At 43.3% G+C, this 26,212-nt stretch overlaps 2 protein-coding genes across 4 annotated transcripts; both read right to left on the bottom strand.

Moving 5' to 3' along the window:
- Window positions 1-1,644: 1,644 nt before the first annotated feature.
- klhl34 (kelch-like family member 34) lies at window positions 1,645-7,796 on the bottom strand. Its single transcript, XM_088921455.1, has one exon. It carries the CDS (start codon window positions 4,206-4,208, stop codon window positions 2,460-2,462), a length of 1,749 nt encoding a protein of 582 aa, XP_088777581.1. The 5' UTR covers window positions 4,209-7,796; the 3' UTR covers window positions 1,645-2,459.
- A 2,047-nt stretch (window positions 7,797-9,843) lies between these two features.
- Window positions 9,844-24,321, bottom strand: smpx (small muscle protein X-linked). Of its 3 annotated transcripts, none has more exons than XM_088921457.1 (5): window positions 24,071-24,321; window positions 17,690-17,751; window positions 14,283-14,369; window positions 12,982-13,115; window positions 9,844-11,896 (listed from the first exon to the last, which is right to left on the bottom strand). In XM_088921457.1, the coding sequence occupies exons 2-4, from the start codon at window positions 17,726-17,728 to the stop codon at window positions 12,990-12,992; spliced, it is 252 nt and encodes an 83-aa protein (XP_088777583.1). In that variant the 5' UTR covers window positions 17,729-17,751; window positions 24,071-24,321; the 3' UTR covers window positions 9,844-11,896; window positions 12,982-12,989. The 3 variants fall into 3 exon arrangements, with proteins under 3 accessions (XP_088777583.1, XP_088777585.1, XP_088777584.1); XM_088921459.1 differs by lacking the exon at window positions 24,071-24,321 and adding an exon at window positions 23,354-23,481; XM_088921458.1 differs by lacking the exon at window positions 24,071-24,321 and adding an exon at window positions 22,472-22,759.
- Between the last annotated feature and the right edge of the window lie 1,891 nt (window positions 24,322-26,212).

The raw sequence follows: 26,212 nt of genomic DNA on the forward strand, positions 1-26,212 counted from the left end.
ATGAGAATGGTGAAAGCCCATCACACTACTGATGTCATGGTCCACACAATGTGTTGCACATGAGATCACATGGTGCTCTGTAATGTGGGACAGACTATGGATTCTCTGTTGCGTAAAGCAATTGAGCTAGCTAATGCTGATAAAGGTCATTAAACGTATTGTACCTTGTCTTTCATTTCCTTGCACAAGCTGGCCAAGATTGCTGTAGATCAAGATATATTTGTAAGGGCAGGAATAGAGCCTTAGAGCACCATGCAGAGAATGGAACAAATGTAAAGGGCTATAAAGCATGGCTAAAGTCTAGGTTTGTAATTAGAAATTTAACAGTGCCTGTACCCACATGGCTAACATCACTAGGAGTACTGTAAGTACTATTTCGAAGCACTAACTCCTACCTAGGTCCTACCCCCATCCAAGATGTTTGCTCATGATTATATTGCTGCAGACTTTGCCTTTGTAACTAATTCTGCAACATCAAATTATTGCTTTATCATTTCAGTCACTTATTGTATGTTGGTACCTGAATACAACATTTTCCTGACTGTTTTACTGAAGTAGTGCATGTGGATGAGAATACAGAGTAATTTATTAGTCCTGTGTGTGGTGTTTTTCCTGTGCATGTTTTATTCTATTTAAAGGGTGTGCTCCCCATACACACACTCTCCTTGAGGTCCTCTGTACTGCACTTCTGGAATTCTTCCAATAGGTGGCGATAAAACATGCTTAGACACAGCCTGTTTGTTTTCATTCCTTCCTAGAAACAAGGAATAACCATCTAAATAAAACAAGTAAGCTTTTAAGCCTAAAGTTTTCTGAGGGATTATTCTGTTTACATTGTCCTGGAAACCGTTCCAGTCGTTAACATACTGTACAAACAGCCTTGTTTGGGGGGTGCAAAATTTGACTCTCTCACATAAAAAAAATGATTAAAATCTACATTCCTCTGTCAATATATGGCATCACCACTTCAAGTCCTGGAAGTTATGGAAAAGACGTGTGTATCACAGTGTGTTGACGGTGAAGTAGAATATTTGAATTTATGGGTTATAATGACTGCCTTGTGAACCTGCATTCTTGCGAGTATTTTCAGCATGCATTTATGCCTGCTGGGGAGGACAGGATGGCTCTCAGCCACGTTTGGCTTTTTAGACCTGCTTTTGCATGAATTATAGCAACAACAAAAAAGCAAACTATTCCCACATTCGTTTTTTTTCTAGCCTTTTTTAAGGGCTCATACTCTTAAGAAGTGGGCATTTTGGATTTTAGGGGTACGTATAACATGGTGATACCGTCAAGCAGATTTTTATACATTTGAATGGACAGGGGTGGCATTTTCACCTTAATTAAAAATAATATTCTGTATTTTTCTGATATATCACACATGCAGGCATGTCAGCAGGATCACAAAACATTTGGTGTGCATGTAAAGCTTTGAGGAAGACAAAGTAATTTTTGCTCCTGTTTATGGCAAGCAAACTCTAGACATGATTTTCTAAAACTATTCTATTAGGTAGCAAACACTTTATAAGTTTAACAGATGTGTTCCTTTATTTACTTTCCCTCACTGCTCAAAGCCTAAAGATCCACAACTTACCAGTTACTTCAATATTAAGTCACAGTTCATTAGCTCCGTGTGCAATACAATAAAAAAAAAGAAACACACACTACTTGCTGCATCTCCATGCCCCCTACATTCGAAATTTCCTTCTTGAAATCACCCAAGGAGAACACGATCACCCATATCCTCACTCTTTTTCCACGGCTTTATCTTTCCCACGATCAGTCTCTGCATGCACCAGCTTTCTGACTAAAGTTCAGCGGCGAGGCCGAGTTAAAAAAAAAAGAAAAGAAACCAGAATCGTCTTTTTCTGACGAAGAGGGCGTTCTTCCTCCCCGGCAATTCAGAGCCCTGGGTTCAGCGCTCGGAGAAGATGACTTCCTGTCCCAGTCCCTGTCTCCCAGCCAGCTGAGGCGGAGAGCGTGTTGGTTCAATCTGGGCTGTGAGGTTTTGGTCATGGGGGGGAGGGGAGAGGCTGTTTGTTCCCAGTCTTGCACATTTAAAGGTCCTTTGCAACCTCCCCAGTGGTGAACGGGCACTGGAATGAGCAGCATTGCCATTGCTTAGAAGGACTTTTTACTTCCACTGATAAACTTATTTATGGAGTTATGAGACCTTTCTTTGTGGATAGTATTCTTCAGTCATGCATTTTCTCTTGACCCTCCATGAAGGCACGTGTTTCATTCTCTCTCTTCCTACGGCACCCTTTGGAATTTGTTCTCCACTTGGCACAAATCCTTTTTCCCTCCATTTTATTTTCTCCCCTTTCTTCCCATGCAGCAGTGTTAGCCTTTGGAAAGGGAACTACGATCCTGCTACAGTCGCTCAGTTTCTACTTCCCCGTGTTTCATCTACTGAAGCTGAAAGCCGAATAAGCTGTTCCAGTGATGTGGCCTGTCATTTACGGCTCCGTGGGGTCTGGTAGCTGCAGCAGGGCACACTGCGATCCATATAGTGGACGGGGAAGCCTGCATAATTCTGTCCAGCTGTCTTCATCCACATCGTATTCCAGGACACTAGGAGTGGAGACCTCTTGAGCATTGTTCCACTTTTTCCCACCTATCAACAGAATGCTGCCCTCAACCACCACCAATCCATAGGAGAACCTGTCGTTCAGCAGAGGCTTTAACCTGGTCCACTGATTTTCTATTGGATCATATTTTTCAATGTCACAAAAGGGCTCATACATCCCCAAAAATGTATAAATCTTGTCTTTGACTGCTGCCATTTGGTGGCTGAAGCGGGCGATGGACATGGCGGCACATGTCCTCCACTGCCTTTCAAGGATGTTGAACTTGAACACCTGTCTGCTGCTCTCTCTCTGGTTGATGTGCACTCCCCCCGAAATGTAAATGGTGTTCTTGTACATGGTGCAGGCGTGACCATGCATCTTCTGTGGCAGGTCTTCGGCTTTCTGCCACTTGTTTGTCTTGATGTCATAGACCTCCATGGAAGAATGTGGTGATTCAATCCCACTTCTTCCACCAATGGCGAATATTCTGCCATCCACTGCACAGCACGCAAACTGGGCCCTTCTTTCCAACATCCCAGCTGCTTCAGCCCATCTGTTGAAACGGGGATCATATCGGTAAACCTGGTTATTGACTACTGTTGTCACTACTTTTCCGTTTTCGTTGATCTCTATGGCCTCTCCACCCAGCACATACAGAAAGTTCTCAACTACACAAACGCAGTGGTTCTGAACCTTAACCTTGAGCTCTGTGAGGGATCTGAATTTCTTTAGGTAAGGGTCAAATGCCAAGACCTCTCTAACAAGCCCATCCATTTGGGTCGCTCCTCCAACTAGAGCAACATGGGTTCTTTGGCTCCTTAGCGTTGTCTGTGTGCTTTGAATCAGCGGCTGCTGGTGACCCAGGGAGTGGTAGTTCATTGCTTTTAAAATAAGGCTTTTTATAAATGGGGTTTGCAGAGACTCGTGCGTAGAATAAAGGTTAGTTAGCTCCTCTACAGGAATAAGCCCATATCGGATCTTGCTCAGTATCAGATTGCTTTTCACAGCCGAGAGCTTGTTATTCCTCAACCATTCCAGCACTAGAGCTAGGAGTGAGAGCTCTCTTACACCTGGCATTCCCTCTGAGTCCAGCACATCCATCAGGGATTCTGTGTTGAGCTCCAGAAGTCCCACGGAATCCACATTGCAGAGAAGTAACTCCCTGAACTTGCTGCTGATGTACCTGTTGGCAGCAGACAAAGCATCCCCAATGCCGTACTTGGATGCAACATTGGCAAAGAAGCAGCAGTTGTCAAGGGTCAAGTTGCTGATCATGTACTGGCTGCAGAGCTGAATGGCCTCAAGGACCTGCAGGTAGCTGGCTGCCTCTAAGGTGTCCTCCAGAGTGTCAGGAGAAAGCGAGAGCCAGGAGGTGTAGATAAAGTCCAGGATGTGCTGGAGTCCTGCGGCAGAGACGACCTGTAGTTTTATCAGGCTGGCTTTGGACTCTCTCGTGTAATCCTTAAACAGGGACCTGAAGTAGTCGCTGGAGCAAGCGAGGAGACTCCTGTGGGCTGGGAATTCTGTGCCACCAGCCACCAGCACAATATCACACAGCAGCTTGTCAGCCCTCAGTCTCTGATATTGACCGAGGACTGTCTCTCCATGTGTTTTGCTCAGTACCAGAAAATAACTCATGATGCATAGTATCACCGTGGCGCCTACAACCAGCAGCGGAAGAAACGAGACCCGGCAGTACAAAATCAGCAGGAAAATTGCCCTGTGATGGCTTGCTCTCCAAGAAGATTTCAATCACACAGCACCATAGGCGTCTGACAAATTAACAGGATAATTTGAGATGATCAGCTCTTTCACCGACTCCGGCTTTTTTAAGCGTCTGATCCATGTTGGGTGCTGTGACTCAACGCCTCCGCATTGCAGAGCAAATGAGTTGCTTGATGGGTACAAAGCTCAGTTTATCAGTGTCACAGGAAAAAAAAAAAAAGTCCTGTCAGAAGGCTGAGCTTGACGGATCCCTCTCCTGTTTGTTCCTGAGGTAGCATGTTTGCTCTTTTAGTTTCCAGAATCCTCTGGGATGCAGATGCCCTCTGATGAGCTGAAGTTACTACAGTGCCCTTTTACCGGTCCTGTTGGGAGTATCAGGGGATGATCAGATCAGCTCTGTGGGTTTAGAGCACCTTCTCTCTGAACTCACCCAGAGAGTCAATAAGCTGGTTAGTCATCAGTAAAATTTAACTTGCATGCCTGTGACCCTGATGTTTTGGTATCAGGGTAGCTCACAGCTACAGGAATAGAAATAAAAAAATGACCGTTGGGATTAGCGAGCTCGTCTGTCTCCAGAATTTGTACTGCGTAGCACCGAGTCTGAGCGGGAAGCTCCAACAAGCTTCAGGGCAAATAGTTTACAAACTGAAGTGGCATTGTGCTCCTGATTAATCTGTTTTCCTAACTGATGAGGAGGACAGCGGACACGTTTTATGACCTGTCTAGGTTATCAGTGTGACATTGTGAGTTAGATGAATTACCTTCTACAAATAGCACTTGGCTTTAGAGAGGATTTTAAAGAGAAAGCAAGCCAGGAGGGTGAGACCACCCTGTGATGTGGTCGCTGTTGTGTGGGCTGATATTAGGTGAAAATTAAAGGCTGGCTGGTGATTACGATCCCACCCGGCTGACTGCCAGGATTAATCGCATTCCGGCTTAAAGACTTCCCTGATGTTTTTACTCCTGTTTCATGGGACTGAAAGTGCGCAGACAATCCCCTTCATTTGTCCCTTCAAACAATCAATAAAACAGAGGAATTAAAAAGCACCCTACCCCAGTTTCAGCGTTTTATCGGATTTCTTGCAAACATGAAATACAATATAAAAAAAGTTCTCTGGAATGATTGTGTTTCCCTCTTCTAATGTAAAACCGCCAGTTCTGCAGAAAATATATTTTATTGCCGTGCTGTCCTGGAAGTTTCAATCTCAGAACACTCTGTGCTCAGCCTGCATGAGGGTAGCGCCAGTTTCACAGCTCTGCTGAGCATTTTTCCACATTTACCCTGTGCAGTGTTCAAACACTGGGAAAAGAGGTAGGATTTGTATTTTCGGGGGAAATTTTCCATCAGACCACAGAGAGAACTACCTTGATCCAAAGACCTGTTTTAAACTTGAACATTATTATATTGTCCTATGTGTCCCATGCTCACACGAAAAACTCTCTTAGTGAGTAAATGAATTGCCTGAGTGCTGATCTCTCATTGTCCAGGAAGGAGGTGGAGCTGGCAGAGCTGGCTTGTGAAAATCAAGTACAGGGGGGAGCTCTCTGGATGGTGTGCATGTGATATTACTTTTATGTTTTTATACTATTTTTCAAATATTGTTTTTCAGCTTAACTTTCTGCATGCTCTGCACAACTGGATGTTCCTTCAAAGGAGAAAGCAATTTGAGAAGCTCCTTGGATTTTAGATTAGTAATCGTTTAGATGTGAGATGTGAAGAATGCGTGCTTGAAAGAGTGATGACTGCAGCTATCTCTACTTTCCAATATATCGAATTCACCCAGGCTCTCTCTGTTCCAGCACTTATAGATGAGTCTGTCCGCCCTGTCTACCTTAAATAATGCAAAACCACAGGTAGTGGAAAACAAAAATTACCTCTGCCCTTGTCTGCCCCAGTAAACCCAGACACTGCGTGATCCCAAGTAGGAGAGAGTAAATCTGACTCCTTCCTGAGCTTCTACTCTCTCTCCCCTTTGCTCTGAGGTCACCCTGCTCAGGCGCAGTGTTTTCAATGGTTCAGTTAAAGATAGAGCTGTTTACAGGATTAAAATTAGCTGGCCTAGTATTATAAGATAACCACACCAACATTAAAGTCTTACAAAAGTTTACTCTGGTACACTCTGGTAAAGTCAGAGTAAAGAGTAGTAAAGGTGAAAGGGTGTTAACAGCAAATTGGTCAAATTTACAGTAGTCAAATGTCAAAAGGGAAAGGTGGCAGATTACCTTGGCATGGTCACTGAAAGCGCCGGTCTGCGATGCACAGAGAGTGAATCAACACGACGCTGGCAGGATCCCAAGTCACGCAGGCAGGATGTGGTGGTGAAAGTTCGGGCCTTTCAGAGCTGTTTTGGAAGGGTGACCTCAGCCCGTACTAGTGTGACCAGTGACTCGCCCGTTTCCAGAGCAGTGACACTGTGACCTTCCATTTCTCATGCATCCCTCCCGACCTGGACGGGCGTCTAAATATAACGGCAGCTGTTGTCGCCGGAATCGGAGATCTGCTGGAGCCTGGTGTCAAAACCTGACTCGAACCCGCCTCCCGCCCGTGACCTTTTCGAACCTGAGCCGATCACAGTGGCGACCTTTCTGGATTTTATCCAGCTGGACCATCTAGTTTGTGGACATTGGAGGAAGAGAGACAGGTCATTATTGTTCAGCTGGCAGGTACAACAGCAACATTCCTGCCTTTCCCTAGGGAGAATAATTACTATCATGGGAACCAACTATTGCCAGGCAGAGGAAAAAGATGAACAGAAAGATTTCCAGCAAGAGCTCACAGCTCATCTAGCACGGTTGGTTGTTAGGAACATACTGTAAGAACAGTTCTCAATGACCCATCAAGCCTGTTTGGTAGTTAATTGATCACATTCAGCCATTTCTTGCAAGAAGCAGGAAATTGGCTTCAACCACATGGCTGGGGAGCTTGTTCCACACTCCCACCACCCTCTGGGGCAGGGAAGTGTCTCCTGCTCTTGGTTTTAAAAGTTCCCCCGAGTTTCAGAGATGACATTTCAGTAATACACACGTATGACACACTGTTCCTCATGTTTGGACCCCCAGGGTCCTCTTTTCTGAAGGGAAACAGGCCCCCCATGTTCTCCACTGCAGTGAAAGCCTTGAAGCTGGTAATGTATATAAGAAGAGACAAGAAAAATGCAACAAATGGGGCCTAAAAGCATTGGTTGCATTGTTAATGGCACTCAGTACAGAAATAAAGCACGAGCTGTTTCTTGTTATCTCCAATGTGATTCGTTGATTGGAAAAATGAAAATCTACCGTAGGCGAGGATTTAAAAAAAAATACCATAGCTGTATTTTTAGATGCACCTGAAAATTGGAAAATTAGCATAATGATTATAATTACACCTACACGCGCTCAGGCAACGGTAGTTACGTTTCAACAAAAGAACATCACTGCACACCCCTGTCTTTCCTGGTGCACGCTTCATTCTGGCAGTAAAGTTTTAAAAGAGCCATACACACAAAAAAATAAGCAAAATAAAAAAAATATTATTGAAACTAAGATAATTCTTCATTTTATTCATCATTTATTAATTAGGGGCTCATTGATAGGGTGCTCGCTTGGCCTAACTGAAGCCCAAACCTTTTATGTGTTTAAAATGCTAAATCACAATGCCGACAGTACAGTAGGGCCCTGCTGGGTGTGGGTCCGGTACTGTGGCTCTAGTCTGAACCTTGAGTCAAAGAAAACAGGAGATGTGCTTCCTTGCGTGAAAATGTCTGCGAAAAAACCACCAGATGAGTCAGACTGAATACTGCAGAAGCCTGAGAAGTTGGACAGAAGGCTCTGTTAATGAATGGGCCAATTCTCAAATATTTTAGCACTGGCACTCATTTTTGTTCTTACTTTTTGAGAGAACGTTCAAAGGTACAAACCCATCTTCAAATCCGTAATAAAAACCCATTTCTTGTGTTTCTCATCAAGAGTGTAATGAGATGTTGGGCATTCTGCATGCACTATTTGTTTTTCAAACCCCCTTCAATGACTAAAAGTCCCTCATCTCCAGCCTCACCCTGCAAATTTCCATCTCTGGTCCAATCTCAGCCTAGGTGCTGGAGAAACTGGCCTCCTCCCCCCCCAGGGGAACCGGGAGATACCCAGTGCAGGTCCGTACGGAAGAGCTCCTGCTACCGATCGGGGTTAATTCTCATTCCAGAAGGACCAGGATGTGGAGCTGGAGGACGAGCTCGGCCTGACCGGGGATGAATTCAGTGGATATGGCTCTGGAATGTAGCTAAAGGCCTGCCCTGTGAGACACCATTTTATGCATTGCGGTAACACTGGTGTCTCACTGTGTGCGTTGCGGTAGCACTGGTGTCTCACTGTGTGTATTGTGGTAACACTGGTGTCTCACTGTGTGCATTGCGGTAGCACTGGTGTCTCACTGTGTGTATTACGGTAACACTGGTGTCTCACTGTGTGCATTGTGGTAACACTGGTGTCTCACTGTGTGCATTGCGGTAGCACTGGTGTCTCACTGTGTGCATTGTGGTAACACTGGTGTCTCACTGTGTGCATTGTGGTAACACTGGTGTCTCACTGTGTGTATTACGGTAACACTGGTGTCTCACTGTGTGCATTGCAGTAGCACTGGTGTCTCAGTGTGAGCATTGCGGTAACACTGGTGTCTCACTGTGTGCATTGCGGTAGCACTGGTGTCTCAGTGTGAGCATTGCGGTAACACTGGTGTCTCACTGTGTGCATTGCGGTAGCACTGGTGTCTCAGTGTGAGCATTGCGGTAACACTGGTGTCTCACTGTGTGCATTGCGGTAGCACTGGTGTCTCAGTGTGAGCATTGCGGTAACACTGGTGTCTCACTGTGTGCATTGCGGTAGCACTGGTGTCTCAGTGTCGGTCCTTTGTGCTGGCATTCAGGTCCCCAAAACCCAGGGACTCGATCCCACTACATGACAGAGCGGGTAAACAGCTGCAACAAACAAGAAACAAGCGGTTGTTGGGTGGCTCAGAAGGTGCTTTATTAAGGATTTCAGTTATACGGTCCTGATCGTGCCTCGGATCATGCAGGAAGCCCTGCCAAAATATTTAGGGCTTACCAAACGCTTCTCTGCTCTCCCTCGTGAGTCGTGACTCACTCTGCACAGAACGAGCCAGGATTTACAGGGCTTCATGGCTCCGGGCACAGCTGCTCCTCTTCTGCCCTCTCGAAATCCTAGATTTGCTCTCGGCACCAGCCGGCCGCCTCCCACACTCCACTACCCTCTCCGGCTGGTGGAGTTCCTGGGGCCACTGTCCATTCTGATTCCTCCAGGACAAAACCTGCAGTCTCTGGTGCTAAAGACACTGAGGACCCTTGTGGTGCACAATCCGGAGAGCCACGGAGCTCTGGGCTTTGTTTGTTGGGTATATTGTTTGTGAAAGATATCACTGGCAAGGAAAGGTGATCTCTAAACAAGCTAAGACATACTGTTAAATACAGTACAAGATTTTAGAAGACATACAACCAGTGATGTAAACAGAGCGCTCTTTCCAATACTGAACACATACAAATGCACTTGACACAGTTCTCATTGTTGTGAAATTTTATTTTTCCCTTTCATATTACATTAGTTGAGGATGAAACCAATACATTATATACTGTTGTCCTATGGCCCTGGATTAACAAAAAAATAATTCGCTTGCATGCATTAACATCTCGCATGCCTTTGAGGATGAGAGTGAAGGACACTTTTGACTGGACCCAATGCAATAAATCAACTGCTGACAAGCTGTGTGTATTACACAAAGAATGCACTAACCTTGTACATTCTGTATGCAGACTTGGTATTGTGCACGACAAGCGAATAAACTTTACTACCACAGTGAATGGTTATCTCTCGTTCTTTATCAAAGACAATCTGAAAAAGAGGAATCCAGAAAGTTTTGGGTTCAGGGATTTTTTGCCTGTTTCTACAAATGCGCATCATTCAGACTGGGATTAGCGGTGTGGCTGGTGTGTTGGGAATCCGGCATGTCCGAACTGCTGAGAAGAGAGAAAATTCTTCAGAGTGGGACCATGGGAGCTGGTTTCCAAAACCATCAGACAGTTATTTTAAGCTGGTTTCAGTGTTTGCTTGTATTGTAATGAAATTAAGGAGCTATGCGTTGCAGTGAGTGTTTGTGCATTGGTTTGAGTTGTTACTGTACATTCTTTATTATTGTCCTTCTGAAGTGAGACCTTGCAGGCCTTTGATCTTGTGCTTTGATTGGGTTAAAGGTTTGAAAAGGCTGCTGTTTTGAAGGAAAGTTTTCCACGCGAATGTTTGTGTTATCCATTTCCAAATCTCTTGCATGGGTCTTTCCTGAAGATCAGTGAGCCAACTTCAGCTGAAACAGAGTTCACAGTAAAGTGCTCTAATCTTCATTTTTCACTGCCCTCCAAAACTACACTGAACAAAAAGAGTTCGAAAGCTGACATAAAAACGTACTCATTCTTTCTGACATTTTAGTTAACAAACTCTTTTATTATTGCTGAAGCCATCCGGCATCAGTTATTTCAGCACCCCAAAAATATGCGATGTAAAAAGCTTAACTGTACGATTTATTCAAATGAAAGATTTTCCTTTCTTCTAGGATGTGCTGTGCCTAACGTAAAATACATTACAAAAATCATGCACAATAATAATGAAGCATGAAAGCTAAATAGTACAGCAACTTAAACTGTGAAACAACTTAAGCAGTGAAACCGTGCAGGAACAAATAAACTTTACAGAGATACAGTAAGAGTACAAAGAGCATCTTTCATACGTAGAGGTTTAAAAAAAAACAAACAAGCACAAAAAGATCTTGCCTTCAAAAAATATGAACTGCATTAATGCTGAAAAAGACTAAACAAAAAGACTCAAATTCACTGGAGCTTTTTAAGGTATAGTACAAGGTCTTTAAATGACTGCCCAGGCCAAACTGTACCAAGAAGCCCCAGGCTGTTTCAGTGGTCAGTCTTCCAGGGATTGATAAATACTGTACTTTGTCTGATTTAAGTCATCTTTGTGAAGGATCCTGTGATATTTCACTAAAGGATCATCTTTACTCTCACATAACGGGAAATGTAATAACACTAAACATGGATTTAACATGATTGCTTAAGCTTAGACTGTCAGTGTTGAATTTAAATGTTTTTTTGGATCTTGAACTGCTTTTTTTAAGCACGTCCTAAAAACCCCAGCAGATTTCAGCTTGGCTGATCCTCCTTAATTAAATTGTTTCAAGAGCTAGTTGCCACAAATCAATTCTGAGTGGTTGTACTTCCTCATCTTCGTACACTGCTAACTCGAGAATGATTTTGTGTCTCAAAAAATAAACAGAATAACATTTTTTTTACAATACAAAGTTAAGAAAACGCATTTATTTTCTTAGCGGGCTTAAGGTTTGTAACACACATCACCAAGCTCTCAGACACTCGCGTAATTTTGGGCTGCTTTCACTTCAGCCTGTGAAAAGAGTCCATAGAAGTCTCTTCCTCTCCCCAGCCAGCACTCAGCTCCTTAGAAGAGGTTAATACACCTTCATAAAACATGTGAAAAACGCTGCCAGAACAAATCGGAGTCACCCCGAGCCTCCATCCTGCTCTCCCAACCGGGCCCTGGGAGAGACAACAGCGGGAACACAGTGTCACGCAGAGGTCCTGATACACTGTCTCTGTGTCAGCACTTGATCTTTGAAGACCGCAGAGGTCCTCCGTGTCTCCAAGATCTCGCTTGCATTATTTAAACCGATTGTCTGCAGAATTGAACCGAACTACTCAGGGCACAGTTTCCACGCTCGGCTCTAACCCTAGAACCCACTGGATACGCGGTGAAAGGTAATGAGTTTTAGATAAAGGGTAGAAAATGGTCAGTGGTACAAATACCGCGTAATTACAGCAAACTCTGCACACCACTATTTTAATACCGGACTTCAGGAATATCATACTCTCGTACGGGAGTCTTCGACCGTCACGTTAGCGTTAATAATCGCCGCTAGATTACACGCTCATGCTACAAAATAAACGAGGCCTGTAAGATTTATTCAGATGTTGCAGTGGATGGCCCCAGGCATTTCAGAATAACAGGGGAAATCTTACTGCCCCTGCTTAAGATCACCACGAGGTCTGCTGCCCACATCAAGAATATATCGACCGCACAGTGTCGCAGTGCTACCTGTGTGTGCAGTAGCATTTGGCCAAGTCCTTCAGCAGCTGGATAGGAGTTTAACACTGACACCCTGTGGTTGCCGAAGCGCAATGGGAGTAACTAGCAAAGTACGGCGTGAGCCCTGCCTTCGGAACAAAAACAACTTTAGTTCTGTCTCGCAAAAATGGAATTGGCGTTAGCAGTAAAAACGTTAAAAAACCTCAAATGTTAACTGTAAAACCCCGCTGACAGATGTTAACAGCCCTTGTGACAGAGAATGCAGTTAGGAAGCATATGCGATACAGTATAATGTGGCTTTCAAAAGGTTCTTACTCAAATTCCTCTCGCTCCCAGTTGATTCCACCCCCCAGATCTAAATTAATTATGATAAACAAAACACACGCTTCATGAACCCTTTCTTAAGCGCCGTGCCTTAATTAATCGATTAAGCTCTCGCAGTGTCTTGAAGAAAACGGCCGGTTCTGTTCCAGAGCAAGCAAGCAAGCAAGCAACACCAGCCCTTTGAAGAGGAGTGCGGAGCAGCTCGGTACTGTACCTGCGGGCCTAGTCTTTGGTCACCCATCGGAGCTCGCTCTTCGCGGTCTGGATCTCGGACAGGTTGACCGCTGGGCCGGGCAGCTTCACCGCGCCGGGCAGCTGCTTCCTGTCCTCCGGAGAAACCCTGGCGCTCTGTCGGGGAACAAGACTGCTTAATGCCCTGCCTGCAGGGGGCATTTCCCCCGACTTGCCACCAGCGCAGAGCAGAGGAGGGGGGGAGTGGGGGTGCTGCCGCGGAATAAATTTGGGAGTTTTTTTTGTTTGTTTGCTGATGTAAAGGAGGAAGATACAGAGTGTTTTTTTTAAAAAAATTCGGCGATGTCATTGAACCTAGATCCGATGGGTGCAAGGCCAAAACTAGGCATAAACCTTTGCATTTTTAAATCTATTTCTGAGTGTCAGGCAAACAATATGGCGTTGCGGTTTTACAGTGTTTTCGCCTAAACCTCTGCGTGTTCTGTGGTCAATCAGACAACACAGTGTAAGTTATTATTATGATTATTAGCTGACGTATGTTTATAAGCAGCAACGAGTCTCTTCCCCACGGAAGTTCATTTCGGTCATGACGGTCTTTTCTCGAATTCTTTATTTCATGTCAAAACAGGGCTTTATTTAGACCAAGCTTAGGTAAAAAAAAGTAAAAGTAAAAAAGTCTTTATTCTTACTGTCCACACAGAAATGAAACGTGCGCTCTCTGGGGAGGAGACCTTCCTGCTACGCGTGGGTTTTGGCTCTTATTAGGTTTAAGAGTTGAGCCGTCTGCTCAAGGTCTGTAACTTTTGTTGCTCTTGGTGTTTGATTCTGTAGGAATTGTGCTGGCATGAACGCACCTCTGGAGACCCTGGTGCACAGGCGGTCTCTGGAAGGGGTCTTGTACAGACTCTGGGTGGCTGGATCATCCTCCAAAGGGACACAAGTAAACCAAGTGACCTAAACCCTATGTAGGCTGTTGTGCAACATTTCAAACACAACACAACCCCCCCCACACACACACCTTAAAATGCAATCTACTTTGTATGCAACTACAGTACCTTTTATAAATCGGGATTTCTATATTCAGTATTTGAATTTGTATACTGTGATACTCTAGCACAGTTGTTGTAGGTCCAGGAGGTCCTAGGCTGCTGACTTCGGTCAATGTGAGAGGCGCAGGGCCAGGTGCTCGGGTCTGTTCTGAAGTGTACCTTACACAGATGCGCCACGCGGTCGTTCTGCTAACGTCTGCGGCGAAGAAGACTGACTGACAGTGTTACAGGGGAGCAGGCGGGGGGGAGAAGCGGGACTGTCACTGGGTCTCACCTCTTCTGTGTCCACTGACTCCTCTCTCCTCTTCACAGGGTGTCCCGCTCCCGGACGGAGAGCCCCCATCGGGATATTGAGGTTGGCCTGGAACCAGAGAGGACATTCAGCTGCGACTGAGCTGCGGGTCCACGCCCACCCCTTGTGCGGAGCCGGCCTGCGGGGGGAACCTGGCCCCCCAGGAGCAGAGCAGGCGGACGCTCCCTGTGGCCCTAGAGACCTTGTCGACTGAGATAATAGTCCTGTGTCTTAACTACAGTATTTCTAGCAGCACGACTCTCGTCGGGATTGTGGAGTGCCAGGTGTTTCTGGTCCAGTGTTGTTTTCTTTTCAAAGTCCCGTTACTGAAACATCACAGTCTTACCACACGCCATCACCTCCCCCTGATTCTGCCTCTGCAGCCTGTGCGCATCTGTTCAGGCTCAGTCTGCAGTCACTCAAACTGGTTAGTTCATTAGGAGCCTGCTTATCTTCTCCCCTCATTCTGTATAGCGAGTGGCAGCCTTAAAAAAACGAGTTTTTATTTTACCTGAACGGGACACATTATATTTTGTCTCCCACCTTTCTTGTGGTGATTAGTGAAATCGTTTTATGAATCGGAGATATTTGTTACGCAGCTGTTTTTGTGCTTCTTTCAGCTCAACCCCGAAGGTTCGTTCCACTCATGCTTTTGAAGAACACCATTAAAAATGGCCTGTAGACGACTTCCTCGTTTCCTTCAGAGATGGTAGATGAAATAATTCACCAGAAAACTGCTGTAAAAGATGCAATAAGACCGGAGTGACACCCTGACTGCTGCACACAGATCTATTCAGGTGGTTCGAATTGCTTTAGGACTGAATCAGACTCCCGCTGTGCCTTACTGAACCGTCACTCTTCAAAGCGATTCAGAAGCAAGTGCTGAATTTAAAATAGACGTGCTTCTTACGAGCTGGCTTTTATTTCAATTCTTTCTTTGTGGAAAAAAAAATAGTTCGGTTAATAATTGAGTACATATAAAATTGTCTGATAAACCCACGCGAGCCTTCTTATTGAGCTCCGATCTCTCCGGCTGAGAGCTGGACACGAACAGAGTGGTGCTCAGGTGCCACTGTTCTCGGGACAGGGCAGCATCAGTGTTACAGGGCTAGAAGAAGCGTTGAAGGTGACTCGATGGCTGTGTGTTGTCCGAGACCAAGGTGATGGAAATCCTCGTGGAAGGGGGGCTGGTGACGTGCCTTGCCATTCTGCTCTGGCAGTGAGGGATGTTGTCCTTGGGGGATGAAGCTGAGAAACTGTAGTGGCCAGTCTGCCATTGAAATGTCCTGGGATGCAACAGAGTACTGCCTGATATCTGGCTCTTCTCTGGGCTGTCTTAGTATCAGACCTGCTGTCATAGGCGAGCTATCAGGTCCAGAGTGCTTCCAGAGCTGAGTCTACAGTTTCCTGTTAAATGGTATTATTTCCTCGTGAGTTCTTAACGATCTCCTGTCATTTGTAACCATTTGTGCATGCCTGTGTTGGAACTGGTTTTTCTTTTTCCGTCTTACATGTGAACAACTGTTCTGTTTGAGAAGGAAGCGGCCCGGCTGACTTCATCATTGGCTGAATTTGTCCAGGATTCAAGCTGTTGATCAGATCTAAAAAGCCTGCTGTATTCTGGCCCTTGAGGACTAGAGTTACAGTGCAACAGGGCAGCTGAAGAAGACAGAGCAGCGAAAAGGTGTTAAAAGAATAGGATCCAAAACGCTCCAGCTTGAACGTTTCACTTTTACTTTAATAAACATTTGCATTTATTTTCTGCAGTATTTTTTTAAATAGTTAAGTTCTTCTGAATGGAAGTGACACTTCTTTCACATCTAAATTAGCTGGGCAGGCTTCTCCTTACTCTTTCCCCCCTCTTACTAACTAGTGTTAGTGCACTGTCAGAGCAGATGACCTGCTTGGGTATACAGTTTACAGCCTGATTCATTGTACTTTATGTGCCTGTTTATCAAGATTTTCGTTTAAATGTCAGAAATGGATGCATTCTGTAAATACATCAACTGCACACATAAAGGACATTTGGATGCATTGGCGTTATTACAGTAACTATGTCACTTTTGTAAATTTATGATTTATGGTTATTTATAGATCTATATAAACACTTGCTTCCTTTTTAACAAAAATAAATGTTATTGACTTCTGTATGCATGATGGGTGTATAAATACTGTTTGTATTTATGCACATGCTGTATAGTATATTTTAATCATTGTTAATATCTGGTTCAATAATTAATGTAAATTGTTTCAGTCTGGCCTGCTAATTGAAAATTGTACATGTATTTTTAACCCATTAATGCACACTTGAAGATGGATATATGGTTTGCAATAATAAGAAATTATTAATGATGTTACATTGTTGAGCTATAACATATTAGAACAGGGTCTATTTTTGTATGCGTTATATTTATCAGAGTGTTTTAACTTCCTTTTAATACCCCAATGCTAAAATATATTTATTAGTGGAGGAATGCTAACAACTGATCATTTTCATTTAGAAAAAGCAGATTTCTTTGCCATTCCAGAAGAAAATAGAACCGTGAATGTTCTGTATCCATTAAGAGTGTATAAAGTATTTTAACTTTAAGGTTAAAGGTTTATTGTAAAAATGGGAATATGAAGTGTTTTGAAGTTTTTGTCCTGATGTACAAAAATACTTTTACAAATAAATTGTTTCATGTCTAACTGCTTGCACATGAGTTTTGACTGCTTGCACAGGCATTAACAGCATCTGACTTGCATTTCGGTTTTCTGGCTGTGCAGTCATTTGTGAGTACAGTATGTTAGTAACGGAGCAGATTCCTGTCCATTGGCAAATCAAGTGAAAGACAGCTGTTTGCCACTAGAATACCCACGACATTCTTGAACATCTTCTCTGCTGCTTTGATAACCAGGCTTTCAGAGGCATACTTTCAACCCCCAAACTCTTATGCAGCTCAACAAATGACTTGCAAATAATCGCTGCGAGAAACGACATTTATTTCGAACTGAAACAGGTTACAATGTTAATGAGAAACATTTGACTTCCCCTTTTGGGGTTAGAATTTCAGTGTGTAATTTGAACAGATTAGAATACTCTACATATGAAATGAACAGGACGATTCAATATTTGGTTGGATGCAGAAAAGAGCTACAAAAAAGCCCCGAGCCACACTTTTCATACACGCCCTCTTCTGGGGCCTCAGCACACGGTTTGGCAAGGCTCTTCTAGAAGTGTAAAGTATGCTGTATTTTTAGAAAGCCTTCATGACAGTCGATAATAAATGCCGAATAAGGAATTACTAGATAACACTGTTATTCTGTATATACAGTATGCAATGCAACCTGCTCTCCTGTTTCATGCAACTGCTCTGTTGGCTCACGTCAATGAGCTGTGTACCTCTTACCTGCAAGGCTTTGACAGTGGAGGAAGGCTGTTTGGACATTTTGCACAGGGAAGTCCGAAGTCCTGCAATAAAACCAGACAAAATACTAAACCACTGGAGTGTCCCAGGCAGGTCAGTTTAAACGGGGGGGCCCGGTGGGCCATTGTTCCCCGGTCGGGCTCCTCATTCACACAGATAGGCTTTCGGGTTCTCTGTTTCAGAGTTGCTTAGCTACTTCAGCTGAGCTTCAGCGTGCATGACCACATGCACCACTGTCAATAAATCATTCATGGGCAGAGAAGACGATCCTCCACACTGTCGTGTCCTGCAGCCTAAGCCCTGCCAAGCTACTGTAGTTTCAGTCCCCCTGCAGTGCAGGTGAGAGGTGAGCAGGAGGCGTACAGTAGCTGTGCAAACCTGGCCTTAGAGGGTCAGTGTGTCCTTTAGCATCTTCAGCAGCAGAACCTGAAGAGTTGGTGGTCGTAGGGGGGGGTTAAACCGGACCCTGTAATAAATGTTCTGGAGGGATGACAACAGCCATCTTCAATCAGTCTCGGCTGTCAGTAAAAAGCAATCACTTCTGATGTCATTTCCTCTCCTGAAACACTGTAAATACGGCACGTGATCCCCTTCTCTCCCTCGTGTACGTCGTTTTACACCCCACCTGCACCCCCTCTCCCCCTCTGCAGCTGCCCTCACTCTGCAGGGGGGTCCCAGCCTCCTCGTCCCCTGACCAGGAGGTCAGCCCCCAGCCTAGCAGGTTAAGCCACATTTTCACTAAACACTCCTTCCTAGTGAAAGCCAGTACCCAGCTGGTGTAGCCTGTGGACAGCTGTGCTGGAAAGAAAACCTGGAGACACATTGGCGCTCCAGGACCTGGATTGACATAAGGCATAGGAACTTGGCAAGTGTGAAGATAATTTTAGAAACAGGTATGCCTGCTGTCACGCTTCCACCTTCCAACGGGAGCAATCACAGCACATACTGTTCCCTGGTAATCATCTCCTGGAGGTGTGTGTAATAGATACGTTACCTGCGGTAAGTTCAATCTGTAGTTCCTTTACCAGTGTGAGAGGGTTTCAGCCCTTAGTGGTGGCTTAGGATTCATGTAATTTTCCCTTTTAAGAAAGACTGTGGCTTGAGACATCTACAGTATGGGGGATACTGACTTTCCTGAAGCTGGAAAATACACAAACATGCACCATGCATTTTTTCCTCCAAACCTGTTAAACAGTAGACTCAAGTTCTACCATCACGAAAGTGCCAAGAAATAATAATTGTCTGTCCTATACCACATGCGTTTATAAGCCAGAGCAGACAGTAATTTAGATATTCACAGGCTCCTTGTTTGGAATTCTCTGGGTATCCACTTTAACGAGCCCAGTTAAAGGACTCTCTCCCATCAGAGTAAAAATGCTGCATGATGATGAAACATGGAGAAATAAACAAGCCTCTTTCTATTTTTTGCTTTTTTTTCCAGTATGTCCTACAGCCTAACACTTCTTGTAAACATGCAAATTCACTCACAGCAAGAACGCGAGACAGAGCCTGACTGTCTGATGAAAGTCTCTCTTTGTTGTTGGTTTACAAAGGCAAAGGCCATATTCAAATCAACATGGTTGTAGTATGTATATTAGCATCCCCAAAAGAATTTCTGGCAACATCTAGAAACCATACAAAACCATCTCTGTAATGTCTACACTCGCCACCCCTGAAAATACATCATGCGCTGCAGAGTTCTGAGTAATTTGACAATAGTTCAGCAAATGAACTAGAGATATGGGCTGCCCACTGTCTGACCACAGTAGCAAATGCAGCTCAGTTAGATCATTGACAGAGAGGCAAATTATCACCCCACATGGCCGATGTAGTACACATCACAGGCAACTGTAAGACAGGAAATGGCGAAGCGAAAACCAGCTTTCACTCTTTTTCTCTTCCAAGAGGACCCAGTGCTGAGGATTGTAATTAGGAAACTGGTGATACTTTGCAAATGCCATTGCCTTCTAGTTAATAAAAATGGTTTTATGAAGTGGACATCTGTGTACGTTCTTTAAAAATAGTGAGCTTCGAGAGCAATTATTAACTAATGCTTTAGTAAAGGGTAATGGATAATAATATATTAACCGCTAATACACCAGTGTCAAATACTAGTGTTAACGACAAAACTGAGTGTTTGAAAAACCAACCCATAAAAGGATCACAAAATGACTTGTTATTGAACCTTATTATGCAATGCTGCCCTAAGCTTTAATTGTTTCCTAACTGTAATCTGTATGCACTGTGATGTTTAGTCTGAGGGGTTTGTTATCGACTTCTAAAACTGTGAAATTGTTCTAGACACATTTTTAAAGAACTAAGCTTTTTTCTGTTCTGGTGGGATACTAACACTAGATGTATGCCTTGTTAGATCCGTCGTGTTTTCACTCTTGTGACCTCACATTCCATATTTCCGTCTCCCTGATTTTTAACCAATTTACAATGACTACTCCAAGACTTGTGGGATACACAGTAGCACTGCACAAACTCCTAATTTCAAGAGCCACTAGTAGTTTGAATGATGTAAGAAGTATGCATGTTTATCATCAGCCAATAGTCATTAAAATATTGCATTTTGGGAATTATTACTAGTTTTCTGTGTTTCCTCTGGAACCCAAAATGAATTTTGCAGACAAAGACAGATGATCATTCTCTGCACTGTCCCTGCTGGGTTTCCTGTCTTTTTTACCCTCTCGTCAAAGTCAAAACATTTTACAAGCTGGAGTTTTAAGCATGAAGACAGCACTCCTGTTTACATGTGTCTGTTCACAGGTCCAAACTGAGATGTGAAATTTCTCCGTTCGTGTGAGGGCGCAGGGCTGCTGGAGCCTTGCAGCGGTTTGTGCTGTGCCTGTTTTAGCCCAAATTAAGCCCGTCCTCGGCGGAGCAGCAGTGTGAGTGCTCTCCTCATTGGTGTGGGAAGTGTGTCATGCCTCAGTCTGCTGAGACTCTGGCTATGCAATTAAATCCTGACAAAACTTATTACGTGCAATCCCCTGCTGGAACACACAAGTTAGGGATGTGCGTGACTTCACAGACAGGCGGGGGCATTTTTCTGCTTTTCGAGCTGCGTTTGTCGAGGTTTCCTTCTACCTGGCATGCAAGTGACGCTCACCGAGCCGCAGAAGGGACCAAAGTGTCACTAGACCGAGAGCACTGAGTCAGGGCCAGTGGGGTTAATTTATCATCAGCTGAGTGCGGTTTCATTATTGGTAGAAAAAAGAAAAATCTGTGCCATATTTAGTCACAGCTTGTATGGCTATTAAGATTTAATTTGTTTTCTTTAACACAGTAGGTTTGCCGTACACACAAAGAGGAATAAGCAAATAGTTAATCTCAGACGGATTTTAGCAAACAACGCACCAACCTGTTTTTCTTTTACTTTTCTGCAAAGTGTAGCCGGGAAAGCACAAACTGAAAACACACAGCAGGCCTGACTGCTCAGCTCTCTGCTGTATCCAAGGTGCTTTTATTTACACATCAACACCGAGAGCAGTGCCAGGCACCCAGGACACTGCTATATTTATCCTCTTCCCACTCGTTTCAGACACACACTGCCAACACTTTTCATTATTTAAATTCCATGTAAAAGAACGTTAGGGAGAAAAAGACAACAAAAACACCCCAACGTCTGATAACACATTTTTGTTTGTTATTATCAGATAATGGCAAGGAATATGGTGAATGTTATACACCTTATTGATTTTCCTGTCATGCAAAGTATTAAAACATCAATTGTACTTTCAGGTCAGAATGGCACTTGACACAGCAGACACAAGCAACTTTCTAAACTGTGAAAGGTTCTATCAATATTACTACGGTTGGTATTATTCCAGCTGAGGTTCGAGTGGAGAGCTGCCTCTCAGTGTGTTTGCTACAAGTGAAGAAATAATGTTCATTGCATGCTGAAAAATTGCAAGAAAGACAATTTTGGCTGTTTAAGCCTTATTTAACATTTGGCACCCGAAGAATGTTTAACACTCTAAATGTGGTGTGCTGTCTTTGTTCTGTTATTTGTCCCATTATTTCAGTTGTAATCTTTCTGAAAACCTTCTCTGTGAAAGAAAACGTTGTGTCCCTTTATTTTGGATGGTCAGTTGAATGGAATGGTCTAAACACTTTGCTTCTATGAATCAATACACAAAAATAATCGCATTCCGTCTAAGTAAATATTAAATATATTTTTTTCTGCTTGGAAAACTCAGACTCTGCTTTACAATATTGTGAGTATTGATTTGAAATATTTAGAAAATGTTGTTTGTTGTAAAAAAATAATCAACCCACTGTCTGAATCAGCTGGTTGACAGTAACAGTGACTGCTTTCTCTCTGGGAAGTAGATGGAGGAAATGAAGACCGAATGTTTCAAACTGATAATATTACAAAACACACAGTATCCACAAGGAAGAGTCATCACCGAGAATGATCATTTAATCCATTCAAATAAATCTAATGTGAAGGACTAGCTTTTACTTTACAATTGCATGCATCAATCACTATCCTGATTATTTGTCGTGAGTTTTTAGCAGTGTTTAAACGTAAAAAAAAAAGTTCCAATTTTTTAATTTAGCAACATTAAAAAACATTAACAGTAGGTAGTTGGATTAGAAATCAAATTGAACACTATTGTTATCAATGAAAGCAGGTTTCTGAACCTGAAAAATAAGATGCTACCCTTAAAATTCTCAGAGTTAACAGAATCATTTTTACAGTTTGACTACCTTTATCAAGAGTGAGGATGTAAGCTTTTAAATGAGAATTCCCACCTGGATATGAGGATATGAGGAAATCCAGAAACTGATGTGATCAGAATTCCCCCTGGATTGTCCTGAATCGATAAGGCACAGTGCAACTGCAGCCAGTACCAGCAGCCTTTCCCGGGCTCAAGTCAGATTGGAAGTTCTTTGCAAAGGGATTCCTGTCATTACTTACATTTGTCCTTCCCATAAATAGCCTTGGGAACATGGAGGGGCTTATTTTTCCGAAGCCAGAGAGGGACCTCGTTTAGTTAAAGCTCCGCAGGGAGCAGCTCAGATACCAATTCAAGGAGTGTGAGTTCACAGTCCCCAGACTGGAGTAAGGCTCAGCATTCCACCCAGTCACTCACTATACTGGGCACATGTCTTCAGCCAGTGCAGTATCAAAGGTCAAGATAACACTGAGAGCCCTTCCAAGACAACTGCTAAAGTACTGACTATAGCAAATGCACATTTGCATCTAATATTACAACACATAGTGCTAGGATAAATGAGGTTTACATGATAAAAATTTCATTCATTTATTTTCTTCATTAGCAAATAAGACACATTTAACACTTGTGTGTCATTTTTTATAGAAATGTGGACAGCAAGTGCGTCTAAGAAATATTACAGAAGCATCCCCAAATGAAATTACATTCTAGCTACCTACAGTTCCGGTACTGCCACGCTTCATGTATATATTAATATAAAGATTTCAAAGACATTTGTCAAATACACATTCCTTATCTATTAAAAATGTAAAATATTCAAATCTATATATAGCACACTTCCCTGTCGATACATCTATAGGGCTGTCTATCTGTTTTCTCAGTGCTGCAGCTCATGCACCTGTTTAGCCTAATTCTTGTCCTGTTTTTTGTCACAGACTTATATTTTAAAGGCTCCTACCTGTGTCCTGTTAGAAAACCACAGTCATTGTAAGTGTGCAAGGTACTCTTAACAACGTCAGTTTGTTCAGAAAGCCTTCTGTTCCCCTTCTTCATATGGTTGTTGCTTATTAAAAATCTGACCTAATTGAAAATCTGAAAGGAATAGCAGGGGTACGTGGCTCCTGTCCACAGCGAATGATTGGATCTCAGTTTGATGTGTGGCATGTGAAAGAGCTGGTGCCTACGGCATATCATTTTGGGTTTAAATATAGGAAATTGTTTCACTATTTCTCTCCCCATTAGTAAACAAATATTCTTGTCTTGGATTGTTGCATAAATGGAGTTGTTAGTTTATTTGTCAGTGATACTGACTGTGATGCGTTAATAAACACACTAGAACTTTTAGCACCAGAGAAAGGCATTATCTGCCAAGTCATGTTCCGTGCTTGCAATAATAACTGAAGTACTCCCTGGACGAAAACTTATAACCCGTCAACACTGACTAATTAATGGATAGTACAGTACCTCGCTGTTTCATAACCATACATACTACATAACAGTTAAAGAGGCTAAGAAAGAAGAACATCTCATTGAGAGAAACATTTGGCTTTAGGCAGTGAAAAACAATGTAAGTAAAATTAGCTGGTAGCAAATAAAGAAGAGGCACTGCACCTCCCCCCCCCCCCCCCCCCATACACCACTTGAGCCAAAGAATATAGGCTATGGCACCACGTACCCCAGTCTGAAGGCTCAAGCCCTTTAAGGTTCGGAGCACGTCTCCTGGACTGTGCTGTGTTCCCAGAGCTCCACTGCCAAGAAGTCAAGTGAAAGCCAGAGCCTGCGGGTGGATTGTGCTGAGCTGCATATGCAAATACAGATTCCGAGGCTCTGGAAATAACAGCGGCTTCCTCTATTGACCAATGACCAGAAGCGCTGCTCTCCCTTTCCTAGTCATGGCAGACAAGAGCACCCGTGCACCTGTGAATGGTGCTCTACATCAACAGAGCCACAGCTATGCCCATTTCTGTAATATAATCCGAACAGCCAACCTCATCCTTTGAATCATTTCTTTATCTAGCACAACTATCTTATCTAAAGACTAAACTGGCCATGACAATAACCATGTTATCAGAACTGTATGCTCATATTGCCATTGTAGAGACATTAAGTCTATCTTGCACTTCATTTTTTATTTTTTTTATTTTAATAATCAGTGTGCTTTAGTCTTCCAAAGGCAGGGGTTAAACGTATTCTCAAAAGTGTATATTATTTGTTCTGTTCCTCTTATGTATCCTGTAGCAGTTTATATAAATGCTTTTTAAACATCTCATCTTCTGAGTTTTGCCATGCAACTGTCAGTACTGTGGGAAGAAATAACACACACAGGTCTCTGACTCATCTTCCTCCAGTTCACACAGCTGTTTGTTTTGGTGTGTTGGGGCACTGTGGTGGTTGAAGACAGCCTTGTGACTGTTCTGCGAGGGAGCTTGGTCAGTGCAAGAGGAGGCTGTATTATTACTAGATTCAGAATCACATGTTCCTGGGCCTGTCATGCAACCTGACCTTTTGACATGACAAGAGCCTGATGTATCCCATTAATCATCATCTCATTCATCTCATGGAAGAACTCTAAGAGAGCTTTAAAGGAGCTACAGCCAGCATCACAGTATTTCTTGATCACTTAAGAATTAAGAATTATTTTAAGAACGAGCACCTACTGGTGGGCATTAAAGTTTTGGAGTTTAATTTATGACAGAGTGGGAAATACATTAAATGGAACACAAATGTAACACTTGCCTTTTCATTGCCATGCTTTGTTAATAACATTACGGTAACACTATATCATTGAGTTTCTATAAGAACAGTTGCAAACAAGAAGAAGCCAGTCTGCTCATCTAGCCTGTTTGGTGCCTAGTAGCTAACTACTGATCTGAGGATCACCTCCAGCCATTTGTGGAAAAAAGCCAGAGGATTGGTTTCAACAGGGTGGCCCCCACCAACCTTTGGGTATAGCAGTGCTTCTTGTTCTGTTTTAAATGCTCTCCCACGTACTTTCCACTTGTTTCCCCTGGTGCATGTTTCTCGGTTTATTGTACTTAACACCTGAACATGCTCCCAGTCATATTACATTGACACTGGAAAAAAAAACAGTTTCTTTATTTCCATAACAGACTTCATTCCTTCTAACACAGACTTTGAGGCACTCCCCAATCTTTTTTTTTTTTTGGCTTCGTATGGTTCTTGCCATCAGACATTTCTATCCGCCTAAACTTTTTGTACTATTATTAAATGGTTTATGCTGCTGCACAGGTTCTGTGGAATCCCTTTCCAGGACTAGTGGAAGTCGTTGACTCTATCAAACAATAATACTAACAGTACCATATACTCCTGCTGCCACTACTGCTCATTCCTTTACCGGTAAGCGAGGTATCCTGGCAAACCACAGCCTGTTCTGCACCACAGGGCCATATAAAAAGGAACAATTGAAACTAGCCAGCAGTCTTTGAGGAGAAATCAGAATAATGGGTGAAAACAACAGCGAGCGTTCTGGCGCACTGTGGCTGCCGTCGCATCATCCAGGTGGGGCTGCACACTGGTGCAGGTGGAGGGGATCCCCATTACCTGTGAAGCGCTTTTTGAGTGGAGTGTCCAGAAAAGCGCTATATAAGTGTCAGCAATTACAACATGTAGATGGGAAGAACGTGTAAATTCTATACAGACAAGCTAGAGCTTAAAGCTAGAGATTAATAATTAATAATTAATAATTGCTTACATATGATAATCTCATATGATATTTAAGTAGGGTGACCATATTTTGTTTTCTTTTAAATGGACGGGGGGGGATAATCGACACTCGACACATGCCTCCAAAGTAATG

The sequence above is a fragment of the Atractosteus spatula genome, chromosome 7 (genome assembly GCF_055471065.1).
Source record: "Atractosteus spatula isolate fAtrSpa1 chromosome 7, fAtrSpa1.hap1, whole genome shotgun sequence".
Classification (NCBI taxonomy): domain Eukaryota; kingdom Metazoa; phylum Chordata; class Actinopteri; order Semionotiformes; family Lepisosteidae; genus Atractosteus; species Atractosteus spatula.

What these genes read in the sequence shown, in the direction of transcription:
- klhl34 (XM_088921455.1), bottom strand. Translation starts at nt 4,208, where the DNA reads ATGAGTTATTTTCTGGTACTGAGCAAAACACATGGAGAGACAGTCCTC.
- smpx (XM_088921457.1), bottom strand. Translation starts at nt 17,728, where the DNA reads ATGTCCAAACAGCCTTCCTCCACTGTCAAAGCCTTGCAG. An exon ending in CCACTGTCAAAGCCTTGCAG is followed by an intron (nt 14,370 to 17,689) that starts GTAAGAGGTACA and finishes CTCTGGTTCCAG; the next exon opens with GCCAACCTCAATATCCCGAT. An exon ending in AGTCAGTGGACACAGAAGAG is followed by an intron (nt 13,116 to 14,282) that starts GTGAGACCCAGT and finishes GTTCCCCGACAG; the next exon opens with AGCGCCAGGGTTTCTCCGGA.